This window comes from Vigna umbellata, chromosome 1, assembly GCF_029865625.1.
Source record: "Vigna umbellata cultivar VRB3 chromosome 1, Vumbellata_1.0, whole genome shotgun sequence".
In the NCBI taxonomy this organism is placed as follows: Eukaryota; Viridiplantae; Streptophyta; class Magnoliopsida; order Fabales; family Fabaceae; genus Vigna; species Vigna umbellata.
This window is the reverse complement of record NC_142165.1, coordinates 69,990,545-70,002,858: the sequence shown is the minus strand read 5'-3', so window position 1 is coordinate 70,002,858 and position 12,314 is coordinate 69,990,545. Positions and strand designations below refer to the sequence as shown.

General features: G+C 33.0%; 2 protein-coding genes across 2 annotated transcripts; one reads left to right on the top strand and one right to left on the bottom strand.

The window, feature by feature from the left end:
• The first annotated feature begins 7,007 nt into the window (after positions 1 to 7,007).
• On the top strand, positions 7,008 to 9,446 carry LOC124828229 (uncharacterized). Its single transcript, XM_047301478.2, has 2 exons — positions 7,008 to 7,849; positions 8,705 to 9,446. Exons 1-2 carry the CDS (start codon positions 7,458 to 7,460, stop codon positions 9,153 to 9,155), a joined length of 843 nt encoding a protein of 280 aa, XP_047157434.1. The 5' UTR covers positions 7,008 to 7,457; the 3' UTR covers positions 9,156 to 9,446.
• A 1,177-nt stretch (positions 9,447 to 10,623) lies between these two features.
• On the bottom strand, positions 10,624 to 11,878 carry LOC124828230 (thioredoxin H2-like). Its single transcript, XM_047301479.2, has 3 exons — positions 11,627 to 11,878; positions 11,399 to 11,521; positions 10,624 to 11,085 (listed from the first exon to the last, which is right to left on the bottom strand). The coding sequence occupies exons 1-3, from the start codon at positions 11,738 to 11,740 to the stop codon at positions 10,954 to 10,956; spliced, it is 369 nt and encodes a 122-aa protein (XP_047157435.1). The 5' UTR covers positions 11,741 to 11,878; the 3' UTR covers positions 10,624 to 10,953.
• Positions 11,879 to 12,314: the final 436 nt, after the last annotated feature.

The window sequence follows — 12,314 nt, the reverse complement described above, 5'->3', positions numbered from 1 at the left end:
CACACCATTTTTTAGGATTTTAATTGAGTAAATCACACTTTTAATCTATTAAAATCACTAAAATCTAAATTTGAATTTTATTTGATTAATTTATCACTTTAATCAATTAACATGATGAAAATGATTACTAAATGTGGACTTTAGGCCTAATTCATTAATTTATAAAGTGAAGTTTGCATCTATTTATATATTGTAAATTGGTCTTAATGTAAGACTTTCAATATTTTTTCTATTAAAATATAACTTAACATTTCAATTGACTCTAAGACATGAATTTTATACTTAACCAAAACATAATAAAAATAAAAAAATTATTTACAATATATATACAACTCATTACAACCCAAATCTAAGATTACATATAAGATCCATAATTTCAATTCTTATATCATCATCAACATGGTGGTTGTAGTGTCAAATTCTCTTATCTCAAACTTTGCTTTCCAGCTTAATTTCATCAAAATATTAAACACACTTAGGTGTTCCACAAAGTTTATCATTAAATTTCTAATTTATTTGCACCCCCAAAATGTTTTAGGTTTTTGAGATATTGACATTTGTCATATAGAAAAAGTCGATTTAATGATTGCTAAGGAGTGTTCGATTAATAATAAGTTATATTATAAATTAGTTTTAATGACAAGGAGTTCACCTTTGTTATAAATATATTTTCAAAGACTTTGGTTTTGTCGGTATATTTTACCAATTTAGAATGTGAGATACTAATAACTATTAAGCTTTACTTGGATTAATTAATGAATTTGAAGAAGTGGAAATCAATGAAAAATGAGTAAAAAATGAGGTTGTTTAAACTAAGAGAAGAATAGTAAAAAGTAAATAGAAAGTTTGTAAATGATTTAAGCGATCTAATAAGTTTTATTATTGTTGTTTATTATTTATGTTATTTTAAATTTATAATTATCTTATTATTATTTTCTAAATTTATCACTAACTTTTTATTTTTCTTATTTTAATTAATAGTTATTATTATAGTTTCATTATTATTATTATTATTTTAATAATTATCATAATAATGTACATTTTATCATTTTTATTATATTATACCATTTTATTAATTATATTTATTTTATTATAAAAATATAAAAATATGAAAATATAATAAAATATGATATAGAATCGATTCTATTTATTACAAAGTGGGTTCAATATACATATTTTATATATTGGTGTATATTTTTTCGCAAATATTGTAAGAATGTGGCAAAAGTTTTCAAAAAGTATTATTTTTTTTTGTGCTATTTCGCATTGATTTTCAAGTTTTTTTCGTTTGAAATACATATTTTATTGTTTTAATTTTACGTATATTAAGATAAGATATCATTTGTAGAGTTATCACTGTACTTCAGACATTGTCCATCTTTACAATATTATACTCTTCTCACAAGTTTAATTAGTTAAGATATACAAAATTATAGAGTAATTTCAAAATGGATTGGAAATGTGAGATAACTAGGTTCATTATGGGTTTGAGTTAGGTTGTGTTGAATTTCTTTTGAAATTTTGATACAGGTCAATTTTGAACTCGGCTCACTAAGAATCTGATTCATCTGGGTTGAACTCGTGGTGAGTTGGTTTGACTCACAAACCCATTTAATTTTCTAATAGATGTTTTTTGTTGGATTAATCATTTTACAAAATATTGAAATAAAGGCTCGCATGATCTTTTTTTTTATGAAATAATTATAGATAACATGAAAATTATACAAATTTATACTTAATAACTCAATTTTTATACAAAAACAAATTTGAATCACTATGAGCTTACTAAAATTTTTAGGCTTAATACCTACTTTGGTCTTTATATTTGTTATTTTTGTTTAAAGTGGTCTTCGAGTTTTTTCGACGTTTAAAGTGATCTTGTTTTTGTAAAATTTGTTCAATTTGGTCCTTTTCTTAACGGTGTCTAAATAGTTCATGAGTCTACGTAAGAAAAATAGAATAAGTTGTCATGTACTAGTGCTCACAGTGGTTGATTCAATATCATCATCTCGCCAAGTCATCACCATCCCTAAATCAAAAACCCTAATTTATGTAGGTTGTGGTTGATTTTGATTTTTGTAGGTTTTTGTGATTTAATGGAATGCGATTTGGGGTTTTGCTCCTGGCAGAGATGGTTTGTGTCATCCATGGAGGTTGAACGAGTTCAATAATGGTGTAATTTGGGAATTTTCAAGTTTTCATGGAGGAGGCGCGATTTCGCGAATTAGGGATTCATCGTGAATTGGATTTTAGCGATTTGTGTTGATAATGGAGAAGGTTGTGCAACCTATTGCGATAGAGGATCTTTGTTTCAATTGGAGGGTTGAATGCGATCTGTGCAAGTTAGGGTTTGGTTCGAAAAGATTAGTGACTATTGTGCAAACTAGGGTTGATGTTCGTAGGAGATTTACAAATTCTGAGTTTTTTGCAGGTTCAATGGTCATATGATTTTTAGGGTTTCACTTTGCAGGTTTTCGCGAAGGTCGAGTTCTTTGGTTCACGATGGAGAAGTTCAAGATGGTAAGATGTTAATGGTGGTTCCCATGATGCATAACGATTTGGGCTCGAGGTTTGGGTTCGATCCGTTGGAGTGGAGGGTTTCTTTTTGTAAATTGGGTTTCCTAATTGATTCATGGTGGCTTGCACAATTGCTAACGGTGAAGCTTACAGTGGTCCGACAATGTGGAGAAGATGGTGGCCTGAGTGTGGTGCACGACGACGAGATGGTAGAAGGAAAATTAAGGTTTTTGATTTGGGGGAAGATGGTGATGACGGGGCGAGATACATGATAGCTCATTCTGTTTTCCTTACGTGGACTCTATGTCGTTAGCAATTTAAATGTCGTTAACGAAAAAGACTCAATTGAACAAATTTTATAAAAAAGGGGACCACTTTGAACATTGAAAAAACTCCAGTTTGAACAAAACTGACGAATATAAGGACTAAAATAGGTATTAAGCCAATTTTTTATTAAAAAGGTTTTGTGATATGTTTATGTGAATGAAATCTTATGTTTGATTATAAAAATAATTTAAGACTCTTCCCTTTATTTAGATTTGAATTAGAAAATTTTTATAATTTGTTTTAATTGAAAAAAAACCTTGTAATTAAGTGAGCTAGAGCCAACCCGATTAACCCAATAACTCATGATGGACTAGGTCGGTTTAAAATTTTTTTTAACCCGTTTTGACAGTTGTAAAATCACTATTAGCTTTTAACTTTTAAGTAATATATAAATTTTGAATATTTTAAAATATGTTTCTTAGTAACGTTTAAGGAAGTAGGAATTACTTAGAATATTTTTTTTACAGAGAGATGGCATAATATTTTTGACACAATAATTATATTTAATATGGTGTCTAATTTAAAATTTGTTATTCTCATAGTTTTAAGGTGTTTAGGGAGATTAAGAAAGAAAAATATACATAATTTATGTTTAACAATGTGAGATTTTTTCATATAACAAAATAATAGCATTTAATTTCAATAAAATCATATAAATATCTCTAATAATATTTTTCTTATCAACTAAATATATTTTAATCATTTATAGAGATAAGGCTTCTTTATATCTATATCTGTAATTCACACGAATTTTAGATATTTTTATTCTTATGTTATGTTAAATATTTCCTTGATCAATATTTAAGTTTTGAGAAGGGAAAATGTATAGTATGATATCTAAGCCAAACGGTTAGCATCCAAAACCGATCGATCTTGATACTGTAGCAGCGCTCGTCAACAAGATCAAACTAGGGCAGCACTCGTCAACAACAACGCTCGTCAACAAGGTCAAACCGGGGCAACGCTCGTTCAAACTAGATTAAAAGATGTTGGGCCACAATTGGGCCAACATTTAAGTTATTGGGCTAATAATCCAGCAAAGAATAAATATAATCAAAGATATCAGATTAAAAGATATTCATAAAGTTGTTTATGAGTAGCCGCCCGAATTTTAAGGTAAGTGTGTTTATATTTTATGAGGCTTGTGGTAACCTATAAATACAGGGCCAAGGCTAAAAGCTAGATACATTCCATTCACATTCTACTCACGCTCTACTGAGTTCATAATACTCAATTACCATATTCTTTTGTGAGCAACAACTCCTTCAACAGACGCCTAACTTGAGCGTCGGAGTGCCTTTGCAGGTACCTCCCCCCCTTTGTCCAGAAAACTCACAGTGCGGTCCACACTGAAAGCCGAGCGGTTGTAGAGGAGCGAGCGACTTCGGCAATTAAGGCGTTCGGAGGCAAGGAAATACGTCAGAAATGTTAGTGTTTCGGTCCCACAAAATATCTATCGAAACATTTTGGCACCCACCGTGGGACCGAGAGAAAGCAGAAGAAGCCTAAATGGTGACCACGAGGAGCATGGACGAACAACAGAATACCAGAGATTTGATAGCACAAATGCAAGCACAGATACAAGCCCAGGCAAGAACCATACAAGCACAAGCGCAAGCATAGCAGGAGTTGAAGCGAAAGCACGCAGAGGAGATTGCAGCGCTTAGGGCAGAACGATTCCATACCGAGTGGTCTGCCTCAAACCAAGAGAATGAAAACGAGAGAAGTCGTAATCAACAGCCATCGCAGCACACCAACCCGAACGGTAAAGGAAGGAGAGTACCATCGCCCCTCCAAACCGTTCGGCCTACTAGTTTACTCCCTTTTACGGCGACCATCATGCAAACTCCAATGCCGGAAAAGAATCTTCCTACATTAGAGAAGTATGATGGCTCGATAGATCCCGACAATCATCTCAAGAACTTCACCAATGCAATAGCGTTCTACACGGACAGTGATCCCGTCATATGCAGACTTTCTCCTTATCACTCAAGGACGAGGCATTGGAGTGGTATAACACTCTTTCCCCAAAACATAGTGGGATTGCTTCGCCATCGTAGAAACCCTCTTTAGAAGGCAATACGCCTCCAATCAAAAAACAAGAGATAACCCCGGCGAAATTGGTAAATACTAAACAGGAGAAAGGGGAAACTTTAAAGGCCTTCATGTTCAATGAAACCGCACGGTGAGTTAGAGAGGTTAGTCACTCTTTTATTATCAACAATTTGCCTTCATGCTTGAGACCAAGATATTTTGCTAAAAATTATATGCGCGACCACCAAAAACTATGGAAAAACTCCAAGAAAGAGTAGCTAAGTTCATCCGTATGGAGGATATGTGAATCTCACAAAGAAAGAAACAACAATAAGTCTCTACAGGTGGAAGTAAGAAAGAAGGCAGACAATCATTCAACAATAGTGACAGGAATGGAGGTACCTTTCACAAGGATTTCGTCTGAACACCCATGTATAATCATTACACTCCCCTCAAAGCATCCAGGGTAAAAGTTCTTGAGGAAGCTCTAAATACTGAACTTCTTACAATTCGGAAAAAGTCTTTAAAGTAAGTCTGTTTATATTTTATGAGGCTTGTGGTAACATATAAATATAGGGCCAAGACTAAAAGCCACATACGTTCCATTTACATTCTACTCACGTTCTACTGAGTTCATAATACTCAATTACCATAATATTCTTTTGTAAGCAATAACTCCTTCAACAGACGCCTAATTAGAGCGTCGGGGTGCCTTTGCAGGTACCTCCCCCCTCTGTCCAAAAAACTCACCGTGCAATCCACACGGAAGGTCGAGCGGTCGTAGAGGAGCGAGCGGCTCGGATTGAAGGAAAGCGAGCGACTTCGACAATTCAGACATTCGGAGGCAAGAAAAATACATCAAAAAGGTTAATGTCTTGGTCTCACAAAATATCTATTGAAAAAAAAAGAATGAATGATTATCAGGTAAGTTTTTTTTTCTGATATCAATCAACAACAAAATTCATAATATTTATTACCTAAAATACGAATAACAAAAGCATGAATGAAAAAAAGTTACCGAGAAAAAGAAAAAACTTCATTGAAAATTGTTAGCTAGATGTTAGTAACGGTGTCGCCTCCGCTCCGCCTCTTCGTTGTTATTTATTTATTTTTATTTTAATTTTTCTGGTTCCGTGTTCTTTATAGAATAAAAGCTTTAAACAATAAGTAATTATTAATATAAGAAAAAAAAACTTTACACAATCATATACTTATGGAAAATATATATTGAAAAAAGTATAGAATATAGAGAAAAACAATGTTAATATAGAGAACTCAGTCTTTAAAATAGCAATGTAAATAAAATTATTTTCTAATTTAATAAACTGAAAAAATGCACGCGGCAAAAAGAATACAAGATTTAAGTTAAAAATATTTTCTATGAGTTTATTTAAAGGTTAAAATCAATGTATTTTTTTATGACAGACCTTTGGTAAGTTTCATTTTTGGACTTAATTAATTTAATGATCCTGGATTAATTTTATTAAACTCCAAATCAAATGTTACGAAAATTTCAATTTTGTATCATTTCCGTAATTTGGGAGATACAAGCATTTAAGACAAATCTCATAAATATAACGTGAAATTACATTTTCTTATCAGTAGCATAAATGTGCCTTTAATAGGTTGTTCAAAATTCTTGTAATTGTATTTTATACCCATATTACTTTTATTTTGTAAATTTGGTCCTTTTATTTGATCTTCGTTAATTAATCACTTTATTTGAATTTCATTGTTAAATTTTGCCCTACCTATAATAAACTTAACATATACTATTTAACAGAAATATAAAATATGATACAATAGTAATATGATGTGTCATTATGAATATAATAATGTAATAAAAATGAAGTTTTTTTTCTCTATTAATAACTAAATTTTGTAAGAAAAAGATTGATTCTCTACAAAACAATATAATATAATGCCATGTTTGTATCGTTGTTAAATATACTAGATATCATTAACGGATAGAATCTAGTTACATGATTAAAAAAAATTAACGAAAAGGTGAAAAAACTAAATTGAAAAGATAATAAAAATTAAAAACCAAAATGGAATGAGAAAAAAGCTTCAACATTTTCTTTATTAGCAGTATTGGGCATTATAAATTGGATCTTGTTGAACAGTTTTGTCCACAAGGAAATACTGATACTGCAATACCACCGAGTAGTAGCCACAACCCTCTCAGAAATTTCAAAATCAAAATGCCAAATCGATATTTATCTATCTCTTAGCCATCACCATCCAAGTGTTCAACCTTAAACTCTCGTGCTCTCTCTCTTTCTCTCACTCACTCACTGCCTCTCTGTTTCAGTGTTTCTCTCCCCTGTTATCTCTGAACATTGAACGTGATTTTTGCTACTTTTTCGCTTGTGCATTTTTTCTTCCTTCACAGCTACCACTAGTAGATTCGGTGTTATTGGACTCTCCCACAAAACCCCTTTTGCAGCCACGTCTACAGAGTCAAACCCAACCCTTTTTTTTTTCTTTCCAAACCCAAGCACATAATTTTTCTCCACCCTGCTGAAAAAAAAAAGGCAAACTTTTTCGCTCACAATTCGGTTGAATTTTGGACCAAGATGGGTGCAGGAGATTACTACAAGATCCTCAAGGTGAACCGCAATGCCTCGGATGAAGAACTCAAGAGAGCATATAAGAGGTTGGCCATGAAGTGGCACCCAGATAAGAACCATCAGCACCACACTGTTACGAAAGAAGAAGCTGAGGCTAAGTTCAAGCAGGTTTCGGAGGCTTATGATGTTCTCAGCGACCCCAAGAAGCGCCAGATCTACGATTTTTATGGCCACTATCCCTTGAACTCTTTAAAGGTGAAGGGTGATGGGGGTGTTAGGGTCCCCAAGAACGAGAACGTTGGGGTGGTTGAGAGAAAATTGCTGTGCACGCTTGAGGAACTTTACAAAGGTTGCAAAAAGAAGTTGAAGATCTCAAGGACTATACATCATGAATTCGGGTAATATCCGTGTTTTCATCTTGCATTTCATGTCTTAATTCTTGCATTTGTGGTGGAGCTTGTGTGTGTTTGTAGTTTTAATTATTTTGCTGGGGAATATGCATGGTTGAATTGTTGTTTCGTTTCATGTTGCCTTAGAAATATTTTGTTTGGAGTTCATTTTCCTTATGAAGAGGAATTCATTTTAGTGCTTATGGGCTATATATGCCATGATGTTGATTGAAATTGTAATAATTCTGAAACTATCTAAACAAAACTTTCTGATATTTATTGGGATTACACTGTACTTGAATATGGATGAATTCTTGTTCAACATTTGGCTCATGAATCTTATCATATCATAAAAGAATCCAAGACACAATTTCTGTATTATTTTGTAAATTACTGGACAATTTACATTTTACTCCTGACTTTGATTCATTCACTCTATTTGATCTATTAACATATTTTTCTTCTTATTTTGCTATTCCACTTCCGGTTTGGCTGTTTTCTCTTTTGGCTATTCACTGACCAGGCCTGATAACACGTACACACACTTTAGCAGGCACGCATGCATACTTGTGTAGCCATATGTGGAGAAAGAAGATATCTTTTTATTATTTTGGGATTTGTGTTAGTCCTCTCACGTTATTTTAGTCATATATAGAAACAAAGTGAAATTATTAATTAGTAAGTTGCATAAAATATGTTGGTTTCGTAAAGATATTGGAGTTTAAGGTTTGTTTTGTGGTGAGTTGGTTAAGGTAATAGAAAGTGTTTCAAATATGGCCTATTTTCTATTACCTTTTACCATTTGAGACTGCTTGGAAATACGTGCTTTTGGGTTCACAAGTTTACTCTTTTTGGTGTCTGCAGTAAGTTGAAGACTGTGGAAGAGATACTGAAAATAGATATCAAACCTGGTTGGAAGAAAGGCACAAAAATAACATTTCCTGGGAAAGGCAACCAAGAAGCAGAAGCTAGTGCTGCTGATGATCTAATCTTTGTGGTGGATGAAAAACCACATGCTTTATTCAAGAGGGATGGAAATGATTTGGTTGTGACACAAAAAATCTTACTTGTAGAGGCTCTTGTGGGAAAGACTTTCAATTTAACAACCTTGGATGGAAGAGAGCTCACAATTCAAGTGACTGATGTTGTGAAACCAAAATTTGTGTTGGTGGTCCCAAATGAAGGAATGCCCATCTCAAAGGAACTTGGAAAGAAAGGAAACTTGAGAATCAAGTTTGATGTTATGTTCCCATCAAGGCTTACCACACAACAGAAGTATGAGCTGAAAAAGATTTTGAGCAACACTGATGACTAATTTAGTCTTTCATGTGTTGTGGTTTTTTCCCAATTAACACATGAGGTGAGAGCTCAGTTTACGGTGTAAATACTTAAAATACAACTTTAGTCTTAGACATGAAAAGTGTGCATAATACAAATAAACCAAGCATGTTACTACCATGTCTGCAGTGAGGTGTAACTTTGGAATAAAGCGATTTCAGCTGTTATAAGGGTCCTGGACTGTGTTCAATCAATATTAAAATGCATTATTGAATGGATGGGAATATTTACAGTCCTAATATGTTTATTCACCTTTTTTGTCTTTTCACTTTTTCCTTCTATTCATATTTAAATCTCGAATTAAATAACTTTTATCCTCTATAATTGTGTTTATTCATTTTAGTATTTGATGTTACCGTTTCTGCTAACAATGCCATCATTTATTAAAGACATCAACTTCAGTGAAATAAAAGGTCTTTTCCATCAAAAGAAGCTAAGCTAATTCAGAGATTTGCACGAGAAACACCACTACGACACTCTGCAATTGACATCAAGCCAAATAATATCATTAAATGAAAACAAGTAGCTAAATAGACAAATGGACAAAATCAAACCCAAACAAGAATGAATTATTTGAATGACCGTATTTATTTTTAGAACAGTCGGTAGCTATGATCTAAGGGAGAGATTTCTTCCACCAACCATACTCATTTAAGGAGTGAGCTTTATTGCAACAAAATTCAAGTTCTTGGTAGATTAAAACAATTAGACCACTTGCTTTTGAGTCTTTGGTTTCTGAATTGCTTTGCAAATTCTACAATGGAAGATATCATAGAGGAATTGATGGTATTTTCTGAGATGACCTTCCTAATGATTAGGGAGATAACATTCTGCACTGAAGGGACTGAGTTGTCCGAGTGTCTTGTATTACTGCAATCCCAAATGGCCCAAACATTTAAAGGTGATATTTTTTTACCAGCTTGAGGACAGAGAATAAGTATTTTCCTAAATGGATTATTGTTGATTTTTTATTGGAAAACTCTGAATCCAACTCCAAATGCTCTTAGAGAACAAAATAAGGAAAATATAATCAGTGATTTAATAATCATTTTGACAAAGGCTACACATAGAGGGGTTGAAACAACCTCTCATTCAAAACTACTTGTTCATTGCTATGAAAATGACTAGTCTGAAGATATTTGCTTATAAGAATCTACATTCGTTTAACAGTGGCAGAGCATTTGGTCCCATGATATGTCTATCGATTTCTGCATTTACTTCATCAGAACTTTGAAAATAAATTCCTTTTTCTTTTTCTGAGAGAGGTGTGTTGTTTTGCTAATAATGTTGATTGTAATTGATACTGATAAAGTGTCAAATATCACTAACCAATCCAATGGATGTGACCTTTTAATACATATATATTATATAGAAATTGGATGCTTCAGAGCCCTTTTGTGTCGTTTATCATTCATGGCTTAAAATCAGCACCGACACATTACAAATTGCAAATAGGTCTAAATATTAAATTGTGATGTGAACATTAAACAATGACACTTGTTTTTATTTGAAATAATGGTACCAACTTATTCAGCATCCTATGAGTTGTTGGCTCTTCCTTTTGTTTATTTTTTCAAAAAAAAAAAACAGAAAATTGGACTAAACTAGAATACACGAGGGAACGAAACATGATGAGAAACATCCCCAAAGAAAGCATTCAAAACACTCAATATTCTCTGGTCGTGAGTATGAAAGATTGAGCCTAGCAAGAAGATCTGGTAAAAATATATGTTGAAGTGAACTTGCTGATTTTAGTTTAGTGCTTGATCACACATTCATTTTCTGTGTTGCTCAATCAACCTTTGTAGCTCCTCCTTTTTTACTCCCACCACTTTATCAGCCACTTTTCCTTTCTTAATTAGCATGAAAGTTGGCATTCCCTGTACTTGGAAAAGTTCTGCTACCCCCTGTTTTCACAATCCAAATCAGTTACCATAATAAGAGTAAACTTTTTATCAAAATTGACCTTGCATATAGATGATTTTAATCTTCATATTTTTAACATGTCATTACTTAGTTTCATCAATTTTTATGAACGAGGGATGAAATTTATACCAATTATATAAATATGAAAACCAAAATCATCATTTGTAAAATATAGAAACCTAGACAAAATTTTACCAAAAACTATCACATTTTACCCATAGGAGAGTTTATGTAATGCATGATTTTGAAATTAGGACCTAATGAGTTATAGTGAAAAGGACTGAGTGATCATACCATTAACTCATCCACATCAATCTTGACAAACTCAACATCTCTAAATGTGGCAGCAAACTCTTGGATAACTGGGTCCATGAGTTTGCAAGGTCTACACCACGAAGCAGTGAAATCAACCACCATCTGTATCAATGAAAAATTATCTCAGTAAAACCTTTGTATTTTTGGGGTGAAAAGTGAAGCAAAACATGATACACTAATTAACCAAAGGATAGTTCCTGAACAAACCAGTTTGTTAGTTTGTTTCAAGGCATCAAAGTGGTCATTCCATTTAGCAGAGGAGTGAAAGGTGAGGACTTGAGATGGGAGTGAAGTTGTTCTACCACCATACACCATGGCCATGTCAGATAAGTCTGATCCCACCTAGGTTAATGCTTCCTTTCTTCTAAACCAAAATCGACTTATGACCCTGTATGAATCGAAGTTAATAAGTTGAAAAAAAAGAAGAGGTTCTTTGTTTTTGATGATGGAAAATTAAAGTGGAGGGAGAGGCTTATATATAGAGTAACAAAGTAGTGGGAAACTATGATATGATTTCTTTGAAACGTATCAGATTCTTGTGTTTGTGGCAAGCTGTAAATTGGACCCTCAAAGCTAGCAAGTTCAGGGACACAATGGAGAGCATAAGTACCTGCAAAAAATGGATGGTCCCAACATCATTCTCATCCCATGATGTTAACATGAAAGTACAGTTACCTCTTTCAAATTCTCATTTTTTGGTTGTTAAGGTTTCTTTTTCTAGACAGAAGTTTATCCTCGTATGCAATAAGCTTCCCAAAGTACACACATTCATGATTGGCTAAACCAGGAAATTAACAAGTGAGGTTTCTTCAGAAAGATCAAGCAAACGTTTTGGAATTCAATAATGGTGAATAAGAACAAATCTATACTTCAATCTCTATTGTAATTAAGTGTG

Excerpts from the sequence above, each read along its gene's own strand:
- LOC124828229 (XM_047301478.2), top strand. The coding sequence starts at position 7,458 with ATGGGTGCAGGAGATTACTACAAGATCCTCAAGGTGAACCGCAATGCC. Across the intron at positions 7,850-8,704 it reads ACTATACATCATGAATTCGG|TAAGTTGAAGACTGTGGAAG; the intron begins GTAATATCCGTG and ends TGGTGTCTGCAG.
- LOC124828230 (XM_047301479.2), bottom strand. The coding sequence starts at position 11,740 with ATGGCCATGGTGTATGGTGGTAGAACAACTTCACTCCCATCTCAAGTC. Across the intron at positions 11,522-11,626 it reads TGAAACAAACTAACAAACTG|ATGGTGGTTGATTTCACTGC; the intron begins GTTTGTTCAGGA and ends TCATTGATACAG. Across the intron at positions 11,086-11,398 it reads TTGATGTGGATGAGTTAATG|GGGGTAGCAGAACTTTTCCA; the intron begins GTATGATCACTC and ends TTGTGAAAACAG.